At 41.3% G+C, this 23,702-nt stretch overlaps 1 protein-coding gene across 1 annotated transcript in view; it reads left to right on the top strand.

The window, feature by feature from the left end:
• Positions 1-13,400: 13,400 nt before the first annotated feature.
• PPP2R5A (protein phosphatase 2 regulatory subunit B'alpha) overlaps positions 13,401-23,702 on the top strand; it is a 46,588-nt gene continuing 36,286 nt past the window's right edge. The window contains exon 1 of the mRNA XM_059835901.1: positions 13,401-13,746. Coding sequence (XP_059691884.1) covers positions 13,596-13,746 — 151 coding nt within the window. The 5' untranslated portion in view covers positions 13,401-13,595. The remainder of the gene's footprint in view (positions 13,747-23,702) is intronic.

The following is a 23,702-nucleotide window of genomic DNA, read 5'->3' as shown; positions in this document are numbered from 1 at the left end:
AATACTTTAAATAACATGCTTATTATTACCCAGATGAACAGAACATTCTAACATTCTAGTTATAAACCAAATAACCCACTCCTTCAAGTGCTGCTGACAGCCTCTTCTCGTCATCTGCGCAGACTTCCAAGTTTCTTCAGACCCACAGTGCTGCTCCTGGAAAGCATAAAGTGGCTGGGCTGTGGCACCCACTTTCTAGGGAGTGAGAAACAAAGAACCAGTGCCTGGGAAGCGTCCCTTCCCAAAGGAAGAACAGTCGGACAAAGAGAAGCAAAGAACATACGGGTTTTGAAGTCTGGGATAACGCAGTGACTTGGCCAAGGAGCAACTGCAGGCTGTGCAAACATATAATGCAAATGAGCGTAAGCTGATTTCTAAGTCTTTCATAGATTAAGTATACTTCCATTCTGACAAATTAAAGCTTTTGGAAACCAGTGCTTGGCATTAACAAAACACTCTTACCCCCAAAACCAGGGCACCACTTGTGCACTGCATACTGGGGGCTTGGGAAGGTCAGCCGGGGCCAGGTGCCGTTCCAGTAACATAGCGAACGGGAGAGTCTCAGTACCTGGGAGCAGTCCCTGCGCTGTTTAATTTACTCGTACCGTCATAGTCTCAGGTTCCCAGTGATCTTCGTGAATCCTTTGCTATAGCTCCAGCTCTGTAGATGTTTTGGCCTTTAGAAGCCAAAGGCCTCAGCAAGTCATACCCAGCGCCTACACAGGATGATGGTCATGGTAAGCTACTTCTATAGTCAATGTAGAGAGACAGGCGGTCTCCAGAGAGCAATTCAGCCCACCCGAGATGTGACTTTCCACCACAGGGTGCCTATCTGTTTGACTCCAGTGACTAGAGAGAGCCTTGGTTATCAGGCTTAACATTTAGGCGCTTCGGGTAGGTGCCTACAGCTGGGAAGGATCAGGCTGTGCGTAAGTCTCGGAGTGTCTGTGCAAAGCAGGGTTCATAGCCGTGCAGACTTTGTACTGAATTCTAAACCGAGAGACCCTGCACTTCGCTTACAAAAGAAATATACAATTGTGCACAAAATAATAAACTTCAACCATATTTTCCAAGCCTCGGTTTCCACAGCGTTGTTTGGGAATAGGTCAGACATCCTCTAGCAGATCTACAAGCTTCTTGCATCTCACCGCGTCTCCTCAAAACAGAGGTGCCTTTCTTTGATGTTGTAGGGTCTCATAGTTAAATCCCCTTTTCTCCTGCTTCAAAAAATTGCCTTTCTTTCCCATTCAAAACCTTTGAAGGACTTCATAAATCTTCCTCTTTGTTCCCTCAGTGAGTCCCTCTGGAACCGCCATTCTCTTAATTTCTGTTCCTTCTTCTTGTTTGAGAGCTCTCCACTTTATCTGGTACAGCCATTAAAGTTAATGGCTCTTCATCACTCTGACAAGTATGTGGTATAGACGCAGTCAACAAACGGTCTGTTCCACATTAAAAATACGACATTCATAATAACATTGCCCAAAATTCATAAGATGCGTAGAACATGCTGGCCACCGCATATGCCTGGGATCAAATAGAGTTTGAATGTTGTTTAAAAGGGATGCTTTAGGGTTTTTCCTAAGACAGAGTGCAGGACTGAGCCTACTTTAATCTCAGAAACTGCAGCTGACCAGCCAATTAACACTGATATTTAAGTAAGACTTTGGTAACAATGATTTTCAAATGTCACCTTTTTTTTCCTACAAAAAAGGTAGTCAATGGTAATAATAAAACTGCAGAAACAAATGTAAGTGTTTGAAATCCCCACTGCCCTGGTGGACAGGGCAAACAAATACTGAACACATTTAGTTTTGTAGTGTTCAGTAATTATATGTGTAGACAGCAGCACATTCAACACTGGACTACAGTAAAGACACTTTTTAAACAAAAAGCCAAGAACTTACGCATCCTCTGAAACCTCTGTGGTAAAAAGTGCTGAAAGCAGAAAACAATTTTTGATCTAGGACATATATTTGGAGGTATGAATGGGTCATTTCCAACCACAGAAATCAAATACATATGGTTATTATAACAATTTGTCTACATTATTTTGGAAACACAGTGAATATTAACAGAAGTTGTCATAAGAAGAGATGCCATCTTCTATCCATTAGAGTGATCTAGAAAAATAGTCAGCTATGCCTGTATTGAATATGATTGGAAGACATCTTTCAACTATACCCCCGTCTTTTTCTGAACACTTCAGTTGACACTGTGGAAAAGCAGGTGTAGGTTTCACAGCATGACACCTGACACATGGCCCAGTACCTCTGTTTACACAGACAGAATAAAAACAAACTACACAAGAAATTCAGGGCACGGCAACAGTACTTACAAAAATGCTCCTCTCACTTAGCAAACTTACTAATGATGCCTTTCAACAGCCGTAAAAATCCAAAAGTCAGACCAATCATTCTTAGGCTAGAGACAAGCAACAAGGTCTGTGCAACACCATCTATTTTTTGAAGTCATACTGCTGAAATTATAACAGGACTGAGTATTTTGAGATGAGCGAAAATCCTGTTTTACCAAGGTTTGTGCTGAAAGAACACCTAATATTCTTCTGCCTTACTTTTCACACACTGTTTATCAAGTATCAGCTCAGGTGCATTGATACTATTTGCGAGAAACACATGGGAAATGTCTTTAATCCACAAAGTAATCCATGTCCAAACCCAGTTATGGTTTTCCTTGATTGCATTAATTTATCAGCCATGAAATGCTCTCCTATTTCCTAAGTTTCTAAGGTACTTCAAAGCCGTGTCCCCAGTGGTGGCTCCCCAGAAGACAAGAAGCTTCCACAAGCAGTGGGGTAGCGAGCGGGCAGTGCATGCAGTGACAGCATGATGCGTTCTACGGAAAAGGTAGTTGCATTTATTTTTCTTAAGAAAGATCTGCAAATCATTATTTTAAGGTAAGCAGAGGAGATCAGGCAGAATGCTACACTTTGTTGCACTGGTTCCCAACTAATGAATGTCTGTAACACAGGCGAGGTGGGGAGCGGGTTGATAAATTTTGCGGGACTTGTGACAGCTCTGGGCAGAGAGAGTTCTGGACAGATGCGTATGAATTTTCCAGCTGGGGCCAGAAATCATCCTGGCTGCAGCTGGTGGAAGTGGTGGGAGAGCAGGACACCACCTGGGTGAAAAAGAGGGAGGAGGTGGCAGCAGCAGCCCCACAGACAAGAAACAGCACAAAGATGCGGAAGGCAAGGAGGGGAGCAAGGATGCAGTGTGCTCCAGCAGGACACGGTGCGAGGAGTGAGCATCAAAGGGCGCCAGCTACAGAAAGTCTGGGAATGCGTGCTTTGTGTGACACCCTGCTCATGGTGGGACAGAATCCTTACGGACATTTCATTAACTTGTAGAAGGATGCAGCAAATGCATCTGTCTTTGTTGGGTATTTTTGGTGTTAAGGATTGCATGGCTCTTAGAGACCTGACACCAAACTCTGCAATTATTAGGCAGATAACCCAGCGAAGAGCTGCTGAAGTGGCACAGTGCAAAGGAACATTGCAGTCCCTTTTATTCTGTCAGATCGAGGGGCTGTCTTGAACTCAAGTTGATCTTAACAGCATAGCTAGAATAGAACATACAGTATAAAATAAAATACAAATTGGTCATTTAACGTAATACAGTGGTGGGATACTAGAAGCAGTCAGACAGGCAATAGCAGTGGAGCTGGATGCTAGTCAGCAAGATGTCTAGCCCAGGCCAATAGAGTACTCAAAGAGATAGAGGTGTCCTGGTCCAAAGTACACATATTTCAGAATATATAAATATATATACCCAATATATACACTTAAGATTGTATATATGTATAGTCTTAGTCCATATTTACATATTTAAACATATTTAATGTTTTTAACTGTGGCAGGGAGATCAGGATTATGAGTTGCCTTTAAAAGCCTCTTAGAACAGCATTGAGCTTTACTTACAGACCAGCTCATACTTCTGCTGCCTACCTGTCCTATAAGAAAATGGATGGCTTTGCTTTCCAGACACCCACTTTAATGTTATTTTTTAAGGAAAATTTAATATTTTAAAGGACATTTTCATTTCAGAAAACTAACGTTTACATTTTTAATTATAAAATCTGGCCTTCAGGCTCATTTGAGGAGTTGGTCCTTAATGACATAAGTTAGTACATTTTATGTCAATGTAATTTTGACAACTTTGGTGGTTCTATGGTCTCCAAAAACTAGAGTAGAGAAGAATCAGGCCACCAGTTTTTACAGGAGGGAAAAATGAAAGAGGAATCTGAGGGCATACATGACCAAATAGTTTAGCATATTTTTCCTTTAAGGTCTGTTTTAAGTTTTAACTCGTTAATCAGTAAGAAATAATCTAGAAAGGAATTACAGCAGGTGCTTGATTATACTATAATTACTCTGCTTCACCTCAGACAGTTCTGAGTTCTATTAAGACAGAAAATAGTCTGAATTTTTTCTTTCCTTAAAAGCTGGCAGCTTTTTAACTAAAAGATATACTGGAGTAGCATGTGTAGTCATTGCAATCTGTTCTGATCAGTACTGGCTAATTAAGGCTTTAGCTAATTTAATTTTGAAAGATGGTTTGAGTTAGAATTGGAAAACTCTTGTTTAGTAATACAAACGAGAACTGAAAACAGATGTTACAACTGAGAATGAAACAGCATTTGTACAGCCCATCTTAATGGAGGCTGTACGTGTCACCGACAGCAGTTCGTTTCACAATAACAATTTTGACTCAAGGAAGACGGCGTCTTTTTAAAGTGTGAAATAACCTACTGGTAAACGCTGATGTTTGAAAAGGGACATTAAAAATGAGAACGTTCAAGTAATAAGTGGTGGGCTTGAGTGGAAAACCTTCAAAAAAGGCTTTACTCTCTGTAAAACATATTTTCCAAGGATTCAGTTTTGTTTCATTTGAAGAAATGTCAAAGCAAATTTCTATTAGTTTGACTAGCTATGTGGAATATTTTTCCCAACACCTTGAACTGTCTCTACTAAGACATCAACAGGACAAGAAGTTCTGCCATTGCTTCTTGGCATTTTCCTGAAGGACTAAGAAGGACAGGTAGGACTTGTGCATGGGCAGCTTGTATAGCACAGTCACTCCATGGCATAGTGTGGTTCGAGCCAGAATAATACTAAAGATGTGCTCATCATTTATGTCATCAGAGTATTGAATTATCCAAGTGTTGTCCAGTATGATCCTTCCCCAGTAAAGACAAAATTTCGAAGAAATGCAATCAGGTGAGATGATAGCTTTGGTAGTAAGACCAGCCTGAGAGAATCCCACCCCTGTCCACCTGCTCCACCTCTCCAGGGTTGGGACTTCTGAAGCCAGATTTGCACTGAAGCCAGGGTGCCTTGCAACAGCATGGTAAACCCCACAAACTTTAAAACATATATTGAATGGCATTCAGTATAAAAATTGTATCTTTTTATGCTTTTACATGACTGGGTAAAGATAAGCATGTCTACGGCAAAATTTCAGGTTGGAGCCCATTGTACTTACTGTGATCAACTCATTTTATACTGTTAAAAATGCTATGTATTAAAAAAATATGGTTGGCTCATCTTTTAAGAATACTAAAACGTATTTAATATTCCTGACATTTGACTACCTGTTTGCATTCACAAAGCTCTTTCTTGAAAGCTACAATACAGCACTATTTTCTTGGCAATGTTTAACTTTCTGCTTCTTAAATAGTAAAGTAATACTGCTATTTAGATTGCAAGAATAGCAAGAAGAACATTTGCTCTGTTTAAATCTTACCTTTCTGAAAACATGGTTTATTTATTTATTTATAACATGTGGAAACACACTTGGAAAAAAGAAGTAAAAAAAATTATAAAAGTAACAAACCAGAGTTGTGAACTGAAATTACCATAACAGTATGAAAAGGCAAATATCCAGAGGTTAAAAACATGCTATGTTGATAACTGGTAATTCAGGATGGAATTCATCTCTTCCAAAAATGGCAAGGTCACATACTGTCTAATTGCATTCATACTACAGGAAGTTTTATTTCTCTCAAAATCTTTGTCTTTTTAGTTGGTGTTGATCTAAGACATTAGAAGTGATTACAATCTACAGCAACAAGGGGAAAAAAATCAGTTGTTAAACATGTCTGACTCTTGGAGGTAATTCAAATGGAAAAAAATCCAGGTCATTGGCCTTTTTAAATAGACCCCCGGCAATATTTACTCCTCCATAAATAGCACAGTCACATGAAATAAAACTCTGTTCAGTAAAGCCTGCAAAACAAAAGAACAATTTACAGACTGAAACGCAAACTGTGGCTCATGTGTTCGCTGGCTGGGATTAAGTGAGCTCGCTGCACGGTCTGTGCTTAGTGACTGTGGTGTCAGATCCGCTGGAAGGAGAGCAAGTCAGGTCACCGAAGGTGCTCCATCCTTCAGCAAAAGCAGGGAAACACTGGGATCCTGCTCTAGATGGTGACCTGTGAGAGACAGCTTTTGCTATATTGTCGCATTTCACTGCGGCAGAAACAAGCGCTGCTGCCTTTACCATCACAACTCAGAGCACATCTACATAAGGAAAAATTACAGGCATTTCTATGCTGCTTTAATTCAACCACTATGGCTCTATTGCTATAGGAAAGGCAGTACATTTCCCCAAGGTAGACAAGTCCTAACATGGACGTACATACTTCTGCAATCTCAGTAAAACCATTTATTTCATCTGCTGGCAAAAATAAATCTTTTTGGATGTTACAGAAAAAAAGACAAATGACTAAATTACTATAAACATTATTTACATCTCTAAAGCTCATGTCAAACTCTTCTGTGTGCTTACCCACACTTATCACTTTATCTCAAGTCTTACTTCTTTTTTTTCCCCCCAAAGATCCAGCTCTGGGAATCACGTTATTACATAAGAACCACAGCTGTCTCTTTTAAGTCTCTTTTGCAGCTCTCAAAACAGTTGAGGAAAACTTAAAAACGGGAAACAACTGCACACAAAAGCTGCATAACCTATATGATAAATTAATAGTATCCACAAGTGCATATGACTTGATTTCATTCATTCACCGGGGAGTGGAAGGATTGATTATAATTAATCGATATTTAAGACTCCTCCTTACTAGTAGCACTCATTCTGCTTTTGCAAAAATAAGTTTTAAAAATGCCCCTGAAAAGGTGTAGTTTGAAATCGAGCGTTGTTTGAGAGGGCAGATTTGCAGACGATGGGTGCCAGCCCACTTGCTAGCAGGCCGTGGAGAACTGGCTATTTGGCAGACTTGGCTCTTTGTTTCCAGTTGCTAAATCGCAGCAGAGACAGATGAAAATATAAAAATACTTTTCTGCTATTATTCTCCAAGGAGAATAGAATTACAAGGGAATAGAATTACAATTCAAGATGCAAAACCAGTTCCTTACAGAAAGTATTCTACATTGCCAAAGTGCTCGGAAACCCTGGTACAGCGAACCCTTCCCACCTTGGATTTACGGAGAGATTTCCCCATCCTCTTCATTTCTCTTTGCTACAGCCTATATATGCGGTTTACATCTCTTGGCCACGTTTTGTACTTTTCTGGCTGCCACAGTCATTAAGTTTCCAAGAGCAGCTGATTCTTAGCATGCAGTAATTCTTGTTAGCCTGCTGAGAAGCTGACAGAATAAACCTTGCTGTTTGTTTGTTTAATTCCCTTCACTGAGCATTAGGAATTATTTCTAAAAGAACTCAAGCTTCCAGGTGTTTGCTTTTACATGCAAACACTCATAACAGAAATAGTTCCCTTTTATTTTCTAAATGCTGTGTTGAACAATCTTTACAGAAGACTGTAAAGCTGAAGCTAGCGCTTGTTGGCATTTACAGAGGTCTGGATTGCCACAGACAAAAGCATTTAGAAAGTGGTAGTGGAAAGCTACAGTGGTTTTTGTTGCTGTCGGTGGTAGTTGGTTGTTGCGGGTTTATTCTCGCATTTTAGTAAATACAGGTGCCAGTTGTTACACTTAGAAATACTATGAATCCACTTCTCTTGCTGAAGATCTTTCCCCATTTTACATACAAAATGCAAACAAATCTTCATCACAGAGAACAGATTAATAAATACATATATCCTTGTGTTCTGTAGATTTTTGCTAAGGAAATGTCATTATGGCAAAGATACTGACTTTGAAAGCTTAGTTGTTGTAAACCTATATCCCTGAGGGATTCTTTGCATCTTATTGAGCCAGAAAGACTGCTCTTGTGTTCTCAGGCAGCACTTTTTCCACCCAAAATGATAGTTCAAGACACAGGCAGAATTAAGGAGTTAAACTGGGGTACATTTGCAATGGACTATCAGTTATGATAATCAGTGTAGATGTGCATGCGTGTGCCTGTGTGTACAAACTTCTTAAACCACATTTTTTATTTGCAACACAATCATGCTGGATTGTCTGACAGAAGATTTAATTACAAGATTTTTAAAATAACAACATGAATCACAGCTGTTTTTAACAATCCATTGCCTGCACATACCCATACACAGTTTTGCCTGGAAAGACTGTAATGACATATTCATAGGTATGCAGAAGGAAATCAAACTCAGGGCCCTTACAAAGAAGGTCTTACCAACTAATCTCCGAGTTCCAGTCTCAGAATTTCAAATCCTGCTCTGGGAGGAAGGTGACAGATGGTCCCTGAGACAAGCGATTCTACATTATTTAAGGATTTATCAAGCAGAAGACTTGGGAACACTTCTGCTAGATAGCAACTAGCCAGTGCAGACCACAGAACCTGTAAACATATGGTTTAACCTGAAATATGTGAATAGCTCACTTGGTTTTACTGGGACAGTCCAAATGCTTAAACTTAATTCCACACATGCTTGAAAGAGCACAGCCTCAGCCCAGAAAGTATTTTAAGTTAGTTGAAATACCCTGAAAAACTGATAGAGTGGTGCAGTAGTAAGTGTAAGCATGGCTGCAGCCAACAGGGCTTTTCCTTAAAGATTTTCATTTTGAGAAGGAAATAAAAGTAAGTTTTCATAACCTTTCTCCACAAACCTTCCTGGTTGAGGGTTCGCACACTTAGGGCATCCTCTTTACTAAAATATTCCTCCCACTGTCTCTGAGAAGAGCTAGATTTCTTGTAGCTTGGCCTTTAAGCATCTGTACAGAAGAATGGGAAAGCAAAGCTATAGTTAACTCCTCGTCTGCTGCAACCAGACAACTCCCTGTAGCAAAAACTCGGCAGCAACTTGGTACACAAAGTGCCACACTTCCAAGCCAAGTTGCTCAGGATTCTGAAAGTTGATGATATGTCATGTTCTCATTCACCTTTCCAAAGGTCTCGCTCCTGGGTAAAAAGATCCTAAGAAGGTGCAGAAAATAAATCTCTAGGATTGAATGAACTGCAAATGTGACTTTTAGTTAAATATGTTCCAGAATGTTGCTTCCCCGTTTTGAATAATGATCATGAATGATAATGAGCTTTCTTCCAAGTCAAGTTAGATACACGTGTGAGGTTTTCCAGAATCAAGGTTTCAATGCGTATTGAGGGCTCTGATTTAAGAGTGGGAATAGCTCGGCATAAAATTACTATTCACAACATTCTCTGTGGACACCTCAGACTTTCATGAATTGGATTTGGAGCCAGCAGTTTATAACCTGGCATCATCGCTGTTTGCCTTTAAATACATTCTAAAAGTCAGGGGGTTCAGGAGCTGACTCAGAGCAGCTCCGACAGCTGTGGAGGAAGCAGCGTGTGCAGAAAGCGGGGAAAGGCAATCTTCAGCCTTCTCAAACGCAGCTATTTCAGATTGCCAGTCGGAACTCTCATTTTCATTTTTTTCTCCGAATACCCCAGTCCCACAGGCCTGTATGTTCCAATGATTTCATACTTCCATGCAATTCCACTGACTTCAAGTGTACCTTAATTCAATCATTACCCATTCAGTTTGGGAAACTGTAGCTGGTCTACAGAGCTGCTGCTGATTCTTTTCTGAAACAGAGGAGTTATATTAAAAAGACAAAAGAAGGCTCAACAGCTAAAATTACTTTTCATTTATTTGAAAGGATAAAAGTTTCTTTTTGTTTGGCTGACTCAGATTTCAGCAATGTTTCTTTGACAAGTGATATGTGAAGATACGGTCTGAAAATATCTTCCAGTGCAATTGATATGAAAATCCCATCATTGCAAGACTACACCTATTATTTACTGAGGTCTTTGCGTCATGAATTTCAACTGCCAACAGATTTTTACAACTTAGTTTTAAACAGCATGGCAGCCATTCCAAAGCCTAGTAACCTTCAAGAAAATATTTTCAATCTCAGAAAAATATTCTTACGTTACTTAGAACTTACATAAGGCTTTTCATTAACAAATTCCAAAATATTTGATTGATGAAACTTTAAGGTAGACTCTTGTACACTGGGAACAGGCAGCAAGGCTTGAGTTGCCAATAAACAGTATACAGGACACACTGGGCAGCGTCACTTTCTAAAAATGGGTGCAGAAGAAAATGACAGCTGCTGGATGGCAGGCAGGAACAGAGGAACAGGGTCCGGGCCTTAGTGTTCTCTCAATAGGAGCTGTGGGCTGTGAAGTGAAACGTGCATTAACCAGGCAAGGAATGCAAGGATTTCTTTTCCTGCAATGAATACATGAGTTGGCAGTTTAAAGAACAAGTGCCTAAAGACTCCAATTTTGTCTGTAAAATGGATTTTGTAATATGTTAAAAAAAAATGAACTAAAAGGTTTGTTACCTACAAGAAAGGTAATCATATGTTACACTTGTCCCCTATCATTTCTAGATATGCTATATCCAGAACTGAATCTAAAGTACACAGGAAAGAGGTCTCTCAGAGTACTCTCAATCTCTTTATTTCCAAACACTGAAGATTATTTCACCAAAAGCAAAAAACATGGGAGGTACACAAGTAATCATACATTAAAAAGTTAGTAGATTGTGCTGATGGAGGAAAGGAAGAAGTAAAGAATGACAGAAGAAAACACAGACAACGGTTTCTATTGAACAGGCTTCCACAGTCTTAGCCAACTTTTATGTTCGCATAAAGCTATAATCTACACTTGGTTTTTGATTTATGGTTTATACATATAAAGATTAAACACTAACTCATGAAAGCATGTAACAAACACACGATTACCTTACAGTATTTATGTCCTACCCCAGCTACTGAAACTTGAGTGTGTAATTAAAATACTACAAATACTTATTTGCTGAATTGGTACATAAAACTATGTAGTAAGAAGAAATGTGCTGATGTGCATAAAACTTATCTCTACGTGAATGACTACAAGCTGAGGCATCCCACATGTTTGCAGTTCAAAAGGGGGGCTGTTCATATATGGAAATGGCATCAGGCAAAAGTTAGACTTTAATGCAACCATGTACTACACACACAATCGTGATTTTCGTGTGCCGCAGCAGTCACAATTCTCATTTCTCATAGCCTAACTTCAGCCTGAACCATGTAAATTGTATGAAACAAGAATTAGTAACTCCGTAAATATTCACTCCTTGAAAGTTAAGTGCGTGCTTGTTTCAGGCAATTTTATGCTTTCAGCCTGCGAAATGAGACTGTGTCTCAGTGTGAGAAAGTACACACCATGGTACCAGAGACTCCTAAGAGCCAAATTCGTCCAGAGATGTAAGGAAAACGAAAACCGTTGAGGTGCCAGGAGGGTGGAAAAAAAGAAGTCAGAAGCACTTAGAAGACGGCATAAAACGCATTCGCACGCTGCCCCCACTCCCAGCGCGCGCCGCTCACGGTGAAAGAGCCTTCAGCCGTTTCCCCCGTGAGGAGCATCTCCCGCCACCGCGTGCGGCTGCTAACGGCTCGCTGAAAGCGCCAAGCGCGACCGCTGCTTCCCCAGCAGCTCTCGTTCTGTCAGGCAAGCCCCTGCCCGGCCTTGCAGCCCGCACACCGCAGGGGAGACTGGAGCCGGGATCGCCGGCTCGCTCAGGGCGCCCACGGCCCGGCCCCAAGGGCGGAGGCATCCCTCGGGCGCCGGGGGAGGCCCCCAGCTGGGACAGCCGCCCTCTCTCCACGCACCTCCTCCTTCTTCTTTTCGTGCACTTTATTAGCGCCGGCGAGCCCAGCTGTGGCTGCGCTAAACGCCTACAGAGCCCCGCTCTTCGCTCCCCCCTCACAGCCCAAACGCGGGTGGGGCAGGGCGCCTGCGGCGGGAAGAGGGCTCCGGCCCGGGATCCCGGCTGCGCTCCTCCCCACCGCCGGTCCCCCTGACGGCTCGTGTCTCCACAGAAGCGACAGCAAGCGGGTTTGGGCTCCTCAAGAAGAAAAGGCCTTCGCCGCCTGCGACGGCCGCTGCGGCTCGGTAATGGGGCACGGCGGTAACAGCGGCGCCGCACGCCCAACGCTCCCTCTCCGCCGCTTGCCGCGTCCCTCTCCGGGCCCCGCAACCGACCCCCAGCGCGGATTGGTCGATGCCCGCCCCACCCGTCATCTCCACCCCTTCCCCTTCCCCTTCCCCTTCCCCCGCGTTTTACGTCGGCCAGGAAAGCCCCGCCCACCTCACTCCCCTCCTCTCGGTTGGAGAAGCCTGGTGTCAATCACGCCATCCCCGGTGCGCGTCTCAGCTCCCGCGTCCTCCCTAGGCCCCTGCGCGGGGGGGGGGGGGGGGGGGGGAGTGTTCCACTATCCTCTCTTTTCACTGGCTGCCCGCCGCCGTCAATCATCCAGCGCCGCCAGCTACGGCCGCTCCTCTCGGCCCTTCTTGCCCCTTTGGCGGTCGCCCCCGCCCCGCCCCTTTCCCCTCCTTCCTCCCCTCAACTCCACTCGCTCCAAGTTGTGCGGCCGCTCGCCTGCCGGCTCCGGGGCTCTGGCGGCGCGGCTGCGGCGGGCGGAGAAACTCGTGGCGGCCCGCGGCGGAGCGGGAGGGGGCAGGATGACGGCGGAGGCGCGGGGAGCACCCGGCAGCGGTTGAAGGCGGAGAAGGGGCGTGTGGAAGCGAGCGACTGGGGAGGGGGAAGTGGAAGCTGCCTCCCCGGCGAGCTCGGCCCAGGGGCGAGTCCGGCCGATGACAGCGGGCTCGGAGCGGGCTGGCGCAGGCGAGCCCGGCTGAGCGGGACGCGGGGCGAACGAGGCGGGAGCGGGGCAGCGGCGCTGCCGAGCCCGGCCCGCGGCGGCTCGCGTCGCGCCTGCCCTGAGGAGAGCGGGAGCCTGGTCTGCCCCCACCCCCCGCCGCGGGAAAGTTTGGCGCCCGCCCGCCCCGCCGGGCAAAGTTGTCGTTGGGTTTGTTTGTTTGTTTTTCCCTTTCCTCCCCCCGCCGGCCGCCGCTCTCCCCCGCCTCCCCGGCAGCCGGCTCCGCGCGGAGAGGAAACTGCGAGGGAAGCAGGAACTGAGGGGCGAGGCGGCAGCCCGGACCCCGGAGCCTCCCCAGCGCCCGGCAGCCAGCCGCCCGCGCCGGCACCGCCGCCGCCCCGCTCGCCGCTAGGACGCCAGCCCTCTCCTCCCCTCTTCCCGTCGGTGTGGTGTGCGCGGGCGGGCGTCAGGGCAGAGAGGACTTGGCTTTGGTTTTTTTAAGCCCTTTTTTTGCCCGCCCGCTTCTCCCTCCGCTTTAATATATGCTTCTGGAGAGCGACGTCCCCCCGCGCCGCCTCACCGCCCAGCCATGTCGGCGGCCATCTCTGCCGCGGAGAAAGTGGATGGCTTCACACGGAAATCGGTGCGCAAGGCTCAGAGGCAGAAGCGCTCGCAGGGCTCCTCGCAGTTCCGCAGCCAGAGCAGCCAGGTGGAGCTCTCGCCGCTGCCCCAGCTCAAAGGTACCCGTCCGTCGTCCTTCCCCCCCTCCTCCTGCGCACCCCAGCCCTCCGGCTACAGGTGCCGGTGTCCTCGGCTGCCCGGGGCTGGCTCTCTGGCACCGCTTTGCCTGCCCCGCGCTGCTCTGTCGCCGCCTGTCCTGGCTTCTCCCCTTCCCCCGCACCCTCTGCCCTTTAGCCGTGTCCTCCTCCGCTCCCGGTGCTTTCCAGGTAGGGACCCCGCAGGAGTAATTTGTGCACGGATGGGCTCGCTTCCTCTGCTCATGTAAACAAGTGTCGTACAGGTCGGTTCTCGTTTACTGCCCCGGGGACTGACTCCTCTAACTCGCCACCCCTTTTCTGGGTAATTTAGGATTGAGTGTTGGGCGGGCAGGTGTGCTTTCTGAGGGCTTACTGCGGAAAACGTAGACGGTAAATTGAGTTTAGGAGTGCAGGGAATTGAGCACTAAAACCTAGGAGTGAGTGGTGGCTTCTCCCATGGGGGCATTTTGCAAAGAGGAACTCGGTGCCTGTGGCATAATATCCTGAGTTACCGGAGAGAGTTTGCGTTTGGCTCGTTTGTTCCTTCCCGTCACTTTTGGACAGTGTTTGAATGACGTTTTGCCTGTCTTATTTTAATGATCAGGAGTTGCCTCAGAGACCTTCTCCTGCATAGTACCGTATTGCAAACGCTCGCAAGTGAATGAACATTGGAGATGTTGGCATCGCTGACATTAAAATAGTGAAGGTTTTAGCCTTTGTACTGGAGCTAAAATCTGAAAAGACTCAGTTCATTAGATTACAAAAATGAAATGAAAGTTAATTGCAACCTTCCCCACCTTTGAACATCAAAATAAATTTCTGTGTATTTCTTCTTTTAAAAATTACAAAGATAGTTACTAGACAAAGAATATAAACTTGTTATTAAAGTATTTGGCACGGACCTGGAAAAATAAGGGAGAGAGATTACCTTAACATGACCCAGCATATTAATTTTACTTCCACCAGTGTTAAAGTCATAAGGTTTTTGATGGTGCATCATACGATGGTGGAAAAATCTCTGATGATCTGCAGCAAATATCCAAAATCTGAGCGAAATACAGTAAACTTAAAAATATTTCTAGATACTAAGTAATTTTTTTTCTGTTTGATTTTTGACGTTTACAGTGATGTCTGTAGTATTTCAAGACAATTTTTGTTCCTACTCTTGAGTGGTGGATGTACATGAACCATAAACTGGCTATTAGCAGAAATGTTATTAAACACAAATAAGCTTGGGCAGGAGAGTAACAAGGGGAGGGTTTTTTTTCGTAGCGTGTTTGTTGCAGCGGCTTTGGGTGTTACTTTTAACAACAGTAAGGGTGTTCTTGCTGCTTGTTTTGTGCTTTTTTTTTCTATGTGAAGTTGTGTCCTGTCTTGGTACACTAGTTTGATTTGAGGTATTTATAACTAGAATAATTTGTTTGAAACCAGGCTTTAGTTTCTGCTATTCACATGCTGTTTATGCTGTTTAGACAGTATATTTTCCTCAGAGTTCATTTTTATAAAACCACGCTTGAGACCTTGTAAAAGCACTTGGTAAATATCGCACATAGGTGGCAGACTTCAGGAAGTTTGAGTCCTGATCCAGCTAACAGTTAAACATACATACTTTATGCAGAGAGTAATTCCAGCTTAAATCAGCAAAATGTCCAAGTTTACATTCTTTGCTGAGCTGGGACTTTAATATTAAAATTTTTAACTCTGTATAATTAAGTCTTACAGTTTTGTGAGTGCAGTTTTACAGTGTTTTACTCATAACAGAAATTTTGCATGGCATCAGCAGCTCAGATGTTCGGAAATTTGAGGCCATAAACTATCGGAGGAATTTCTTCAGTTATGCGGAGTTTTATAGTCATTTGAATTGCCTTAAATTCTTAAAGGAAAATCACATCTGTCTTTATGCTTATGATTTAAATTTAAAGACTTGCTCTTCAAATGTGCTTCAGAACATAAATTGTAGGCAAAATATACTTTCATGCATTATAGTATCCTAACTAGCCAGTTAGCAGAAAGTCAGGCAGCACTCTTCTGCGTCTTTTCTCCCTTGGGTTTGTGATGTTAGATTTGTCTTGAATGTAGCTGTGGACATAGGATGATTTCTCTCCATCTGCTTGAGGCACCCTCTCTCCCCTCCTCCCTTGAACCTCTCCTGCCCCGCAAACCAAAAAAGCTTCTAGAAAGAAAGTGTTTGCTCTCTCTATAAATGTATCATTTTGTAAAACTTCTTGTTCTAATCACGTATGTCTTGGGAAGAGGAAGCTTTGCTTTATTCTTTAAAGCCAATATGGAATTCAGTAATAGTTGTGATGCTGCCAGTGTAGTATCATCTACAGAGTAGTAGCCAGCGTTCCCAGGGAGGGGTTGAAAAAGGAAAGTACAGTCATTATACTGATGCCTAAGGGTGCTCAGCATACACTTAGGAAATTAGATTAAGACTTTTTGCATTTCCAGATACCTTCAAATAAATGGTTAAATCTGAGGTGTTTGAAGCCTGTATTAGGAGAAAAGTAGAGTTTTGCAGATGAAAAAACAGTTTACTATTATGCTGCTGTAAAATACTTCATCTTGTTTATAGTTACTATCTCATTTCATCACTTTTAAGAAGAAATATTCTAAAATAAGTATAAACAGTATTCTAAAACTCCCCAATAGGTTTGTCAGACTGGCCTAAAATACTTGCATCTGTCTTGCTGGAAGGAGAGATGTTCCAGAAGAAAAATAAAATTTACCTATCCACTTTAAAAAGTACCTTCTTGGGTAGATGGTGTTGTGGTTTTTTTCCTTTTATCTACGGACTGCTGTTTGTTTGCTACTGAAATGGCCAGATCAGATTGTGTAACACGCATTCATAGTTGTGTTGTTTGAAAGCCTGTAGACAGATAATCTTAAAAGTACGTATTTCTGGAGTTAGTTGTACTGCTGCAGTGTATTACCAAAATTCCTTAATTTGGCCACATATTGTATTGCTGCTAGGAGAAGAAATATATCTGTAACTAGTAGGTAACAGTTCCAAATAGTATGTACTCTTCACTTCAGAGGTTTTGTTTGGGGAATGAGATTGAGAGGAGGGGCAGCAGGATTGTGTGTTGTCATTAACATTCAGCTTATTTTTGTGTGTGATAGATATCTATCATTTTTAGAAAAAAGCTCAGCAAAACCTGACTGATGTCAGGATACATAAAATAAATCAGTAATGTGTTCTTCAGTTAAGTTAGCAGGTTTCCTACGTGTTTGTTACTCGGGAGAGTGTCCGTTTTACTGTATTATTTAAAAGCTGAACACGAAATACTGAAGACCCAGTGACTGTATTTAAAAGAAAAAGAACCCAACTTGTTAAACCTGTTAGAAGTTGAAGTTGTTTTTTTTTCCCCCATCTTATTTTCATTTTGTTACTTTATAGTTTACATAATACAAATCCTTTGAAAAATCTGCAGCCAAAATAACGTGCTGGTTAACAGCAGGATTTTATCACTTCATGGACAATTCTGAGAGTGAGTTTAAAGAAATCTGGCAAAGGAGGTGTTATTTTTAACGTCTTAAGAAGTGGTAATTTTGTCTCCATAGCAAGTCGTTTTAAAAGACTACAACAGCACATGCAGTTACCTTGATTTTTGAAAAAAGAGATACAACTTGACCTTGGAACCTGCTCTGACTCATTACGGTAAAAGTATGCATACTTGTTTCTGTCATTTTTGGTTGAAGAAGCATGTAAAAATACAGGTGGAAAATAGTGAATAGAAAACATACAACTCATTGCTTTTATTTAGCACAGTTAATATGGTGTGTCAGGTTGTAAAGCAAATACACCTTTTTCCTGTGTACCAAACATGTCAAGTGCAGCTGGAATGAATAAATGTTTTCTGATGCCTTTCTGTGATCTTCTCAATAGTGAATATCCATTTGGGAAGATGTATGTCACTGCAGGCTTATTTCCTATATCATGCTTAGAGAACAAATATATGAAAAGAAATTCTTAGTATTCACTTCCAAATTAAATTGTCTCCCCACAGAGAAAACTCTGGCCCTTACAGCAGAAGAACTGGAAAGTGGTCCAGAAATCTTTCAACCGTAGGCCAGGGATGGTTATAACAATCTCTGTGGGACTGAGATTTACAGTAAAGTATACTGGAATAAGACATTTTTAAGAAGACCTTCCAGTGTGTAATTTTAACATTCAAATACAGGGTCTAAAATAGGTGTTAACAATAGTATTTTCTTTACTTAAACCCTTTAGAAAGAGTTTGGATTTGACTGAAAACCAGGTGCTGTGTTCAAGCTAAGCTTTTGTGGAAACATTACAGGAAGGCCTAATAAGCTTGCTTATGAGTAAAATTTTAATGTTAAATCTGTCGGGGTCAGTTCAAACCTTAAATTTCAAATGTTTTGAGTCATATAGTGTGTGACAAAAATAAGTGGAGTTAAAAACAGCTGGGAGAAATTCTCTTCTCATACTTATATTAAAGTTGCCTTTGCTCCCCAAAGGAAAATATCCTTCAAAAATTTTAGAATGGTTTACTTTTACTACAGCTTCAATAAATATGTGCAAGTGAAATGACAGTTTTCTGTCTCAGATTTACACTTTTTTTGTATCGCTGATGTTTCATTGTTATTTCCTCTTCTGTAGTCCCCCATCCTATACCTTTTGTATTCAATGTCCCTTGCAACTATGATCTTCTTGGGTGACTTTTTCCTTAAGAGAGATAATCTTTATTTCGGATTAAGAATGAGGATGTTCTGTCAGGAATTTAGGTTTAACTCTTACGTATAATCTCAGTAGGGCACACTATAAAGTAGTCAAAAATTCTGTTTAGTGAAGTTACAGTCTTAAGAAATAGAGAACCTATAGCTAAAGATGCTTTAAGATTTTTTTAATATTCTAATGTAGTTCCAGGAAAAATGGGCTGTTTAATTTTTTTTCTATATTAAGGAACTGTTCCTAGTTTATGGAGTGGAACATTTAGTCTTTAATTCTTAACAAATTGACCTTTTTTATCCTTAGACTTGAATTTTTGGTCTTAGAATATACTTCCATCAAGAGCAACTCCTAAATATAGAGCCTATTGACAGTCTTCACATGAACTTTTCTATTTAAATCTTTCACATCTTCTGTGTGCCAGCTTAGTATCAGATTTCTTTTTCCATATTAGTTGCTTTCTAGTTTAGTCAGATATTAGTTTTGCAGGTGCTGAATTTAATGTTAGTTGCTGTAGGAAATACAAATGGAATTACTTGTTGCTCCAGGCAGTCTGATCAAAAGAAGATTTTTCAATCTACAGATTTATTTTTTTTAATACCTGTCTATCTTAAAATCATTCAGTGCTTTTGAAAAGGTGTCATACCAACAGTTCTGGATACATTAATACTCTGTTTAAGCATAGAAGGGGTATGTGTTGTGTTCTTATGAAAAAAGACACTTCCCTTGGGAAGGGTATAAAATTCAGCTTCTATACTGTTGTAGTCCTGACTCCTGTTTTAATCTAGCAGGCTAAAATTGTATTTATAGTCTCATAACAGTGTGTGGATTTTGAAGGTTGGAACAACAGCCTAACTAGATGAATAGGTAGTAAATAACTTTTGTTGTATAAGACTCCCTTGGCAAAATGCTTCCTAGAAACTGGATTGGCAGTGACAGCTTCTTTTTAGTGTTTGAATCATTATTTTTTATCAGAGTCACTGAACTAGTTTCTGTCAAGTTTTGCTGAGTTCATGGCCAATGAAGTATGTTGTCTACAAGATGCTTATTTCATAGTATACTTTTGACTTAAAGGCAGAGCTCATCATAGTTAAGGTTGCCTACAATTTTCCTTCACAAGACCTTATTCTCAGCTGCTTACAGCATTGCTAAACTGTTTGGACTAAAGTTTTCCATGCCAAGTATGGACGGTTTTATTTGGAACTGCTCCTCAGGCTAATTTTCTTAGTTTCAGCAAAAACAGTTCAAACTGCTTCTAAAACTAGAGTAAAAATAAATTGTATATTTAAAAAAAAAAATCCAAAACTGTCTTGAGGTTTAATGTTTGCTGTGCTTTGGAGCTTAGCACATAGTTCTTAATGAAATTTTATCTAATTTGGTCCAAATTCTAAAACATGCTCAGTAGCTGTTGTAGCTCAGTAGGAAGACTGATAATTCGGTGTCTCCTATGTTATTTTGTATAGGTACTTCAGTATCTACTATGCTATTGTCATCTGCTATGCTCTGTGAGGCTACTGTGCATGGCTTTTCTTTTGCTTTTCTTGTCTGTAGTAGTGCTAGGCATGGCAACTAAGTGTATGGAAAACTTGTACTGTATTGTTCTACAAGCAGGAACCCAGAAGTGTGTTACAGGTGAGGGGACAGTATGGAAGTGGTGGGCTGAATAGAGTAGCTTAAGTGGGAGGAGAGGGCAGAAGCTAGCTCCTCTCCAGTAGCTGCGCTAAGTTCAGTATTTAGAGTCTCAACACCTGTTGGCTGTGAAACTTTCTGGAAATGTTTCTTATCATACTTTCTTCTAGTTTCTTCATAGTTTTTCATTGCAACCATGGTTTTTGAACTTCCCATGATCTTCCTGAAACTTCATGGGCTTAGGGTTTTTGTTCTGTACATCAGAAATTGATTGCAGATTAGTTGGCTCATCAAATGAGTCTTTACTTGACAATTTAAAAGGAGGAGAATATAACTGCAGTGATGGCGATTAGAGCATGAGATTAACTTTCAGTCATTGTGTTCGGTAGTACTGCTTCTGGCTACTGTGTGTTTGGGGTGTGGGAGTGAAGCTGAGAAGGGCTGGTGAAATGTAGATGCAGGATACCAGGCCTTAGTATTTTAAAGGTATGGAGGCTGTGGGAGGAGACAGCAGTCTGATCAGAATTGTAGGTGGCCTGCTAAAGTAGTAGCATGTATTGCTGCTATGAATATGGTGAAAGGAAAAGGCTATAGACTTTTTTTTAAAAAAAATTCTGCTGTTGTGTTGCCCAGCTACCATTGGGAAAAGATTTCTATCTCGTTCTTGTCTCAAGTTCCCTCTCTTTGCCATTGTTTCTCATGACCTTACCAAGCAAAGCTTTGGTGAAATTGGTAGTTTTTGACAGCTTCATTGATATAATGGGGTTCAGAAGAGAAATACAAGTTTTGCTATGGAGCTGGGAGGTCAAAGAGTGAGTAACAACAAAAATTATATTTGCACATGTATATTCAAGAATAGTGCTGCAAAAGGAAGATGTTCTAATTCTAGTACGTGATTTTTTTTTTAAACCCTTGAGAATTAAAGGCATTAAAGCTACTCCCTACCATAACAGGAAAACTTTCAATATGTTATACAAGTTTACTTTTTCAAATTACTGGTTAAAAGTTTACATCTGAGACAATTACACACCTGGAGAGTTGACAAGCTCTGGATAACAGAGGTGAAAGCAGCACAGTAAATTTTCTCAGAACTGGAAGAGGAGGTGGGGTGAGCAAGTTTAGAGAAGGATGGTATAGCATGGACCAGGAAGGCTGATCTGAAGAAGAGCAGGAATAAAAAGTCACAGCAATTTGTCTGAATATGAAGGAGGAAACAGCTTTATTTCTGCTATTGCTGTATTTGAGAATTAGCAGGGGGCATCACTGCATAAACACATGAACTTTTAGAAATTATTTAATAGGTTACTTTGTTTCTGTAGATGGTTGGTCCTTTAAAAAATAAAAGCACAGCTTTTATTTTATTAATTTCTTCCCAAGTAAAATTTTATGGGAAGTGTGGGGAAAAAATTGGGGTTAAAAAAAGTTCCAATTTAGTGTAATTGGGTAAAGCTTTTGAAAAGTGTGTGATGTTTTTAATTAAAAATTGTATGCTTACTTAAAATATGGCATACGTGTAAGACTGAAGTCCTGTTACGCAGCATACATTTTGGTTCCATGTGTATGTAACAGGAACAAGTGATGAGAATTGCACTTAGGTTTTGAATTATATATCTGAAATAAATTTGTGCATTTCAGTGTAGTTGGATTCTGTAGGAAAACAGTCATTATTATTTTGAGATCAAAAATTAAAATGCGTATGTCAGAACCCCCTAGAGAGGCATAGGCTGCGTTCCACAGTACAGTCAAGAAGGACAAGGTTTGGTAATTTATATTTCTGTGTATTTTCCCTTAAGGGTGGGAAGCAGGAGCAAAGTAAAGTCAGTACCTCAAAATGGTGTAAATTGAGTTTAAAAATAGCTAAGAGATTTTGCCAAAGGGGAGTATACTTAAGTGTAGGATCCCTCATTACTGAACACTTGATGTTTGCAGTTTTTGATAGAACATAACTGTTAGAGTATGGTTAAAATTGATGAAAAAAGTAGTTGAACCTTTTATTTATGAAGCAAAATGCTTAATATAAGTGAGGTGGGTAAAGAGATCCAGCAAGTGCTTAAATATTCATCTGCTCAGGATGATCTATTCCCATTGAGGTCAGTGGGAGCTAGGTTGTTGAATGCAGCAGAACCAGGATTTCATCTGTGTTTCCAGTCTAATTTAATCTTAGTTCTTCCTACTGTAACACTTACTACTATACAGTATCTCATTATCTTATTTGTCTGAGAAAACTTTGAAGACTAAGAAACACTGGTTTAGCCAATTCTTAAAGTATATATTTATCCAAGGAATTAATCCGGGACCTGTAACTTCCACCCAGATTTACACAGGGAGTCAAGGGAAGAGAAGATTTTTCCTTGACTTTTGAAAAGCTAGATTGCATGTTTCCTCTGACACAGATTGCCTATTAAATTACTCCACTATACATTCCCTTCACACATTTAAAATAGCTAAGTGCTAAATTAACTGCGAAATGAGTTTTTCTGTACTTCTGTGAAGTAATGTTTAACAGCTACTCCTTGGTTTCAGATAAAAGGTATTTTTATTTTGCACTCAGTGCTAATTTTGCAATGTGAAAATGACATGAGTATTTCTTCAGTTTCTGGGAAAACAGAAACAAATGTGATTTGTAATGTTGACTTGCATTTTCTAGTGTGATGTCAAACTGGAGCAACTTCAGCATCTTACTGAAAATTAATTTTATTCTTAGATAAGGTGAGGAAGTGATTGGGGAAGAATACAAGTTAATAGGTCTAAAAAATAATATCCCACACCAGATCCACTTATGGCATACTTCATTATCAATGCTCACTAATTATACCATAATTTCAGTCAGACGAGAGTTTTGCAATTGACTTAATAAAAAGGGAACTTACTCGAATTGTAAATACAGTTTCTGTCCTTTCAAGCTTAAAAGGTGCAAATCAGTTTGTTTTGGTCTTCTGGTCAAGCAAACTGCATATGTTCCTATGAATAGAGAATATTTTTAATATAGTATTGTATAATGGTTATTGAGCTTAAGTTTTTACTGAGTTTGTGTGGCACACAACTTTGTCACCTGCTTTTCAGCTGTCTTTATACCCTGGGAATGTATGTACAGAGTACTACAGCTGTTGGGGGGGTAAAATAGGGAGCAGAGCTGTTCAGATTATTCTTTTAATTCTTAGCAGGGTAGGTGTGAAACAGTTCCTTGAGTCTATCTTGTCACAACCTGAAGGGTTGTTTTATGTCTTCAAAATTACACGTAAAAATCCAGAATTGTATCGAACACTTACACTTCAATAAATAGTATTTCTTTAAGAGCAAATACTTGTGTTTGGGGAGAAGTATAATTAGCAGTTCTTGTGTAAGGAACAAGCAGCATCATACCAATTGTCCCTCCTGATCTTTTTGATTCATTGGTCTCAAACTTGATCTGTCTCTTTCCCTTTCTGTAGAGTCTCTTGAGTCTTGCTGGTGGTTAATTTTCTTGGCACATGGGTGAGTTACCAGGAGTAACAAGTTGCTGTGTGCCAGCCTCTCTGTGGGTGCTTTCAGCTTGTGGGTAATACAATGTAACCTGAGTTAGACTTTAAAGAGAGGACCTGTTTATATGACCAGGACTTTACCTTGACCTTTATTT

Source organism: Gavia stellata, chromosome 2 (assembly GCF_030936135.1).
Source record: "Gavia stellata isolate bGavSte3 chromosome 2, bGavSte3.hap2, whole genome shotgun sequence".
NCBI lineage: Eukaryota > Metazoa > Chordata > Aves > Gaviiformes > Gaviidae > Gavia > Gavia stellata.
This window is presented reverse-complemented; position numbering and strand designations above follow the sequence as displayed.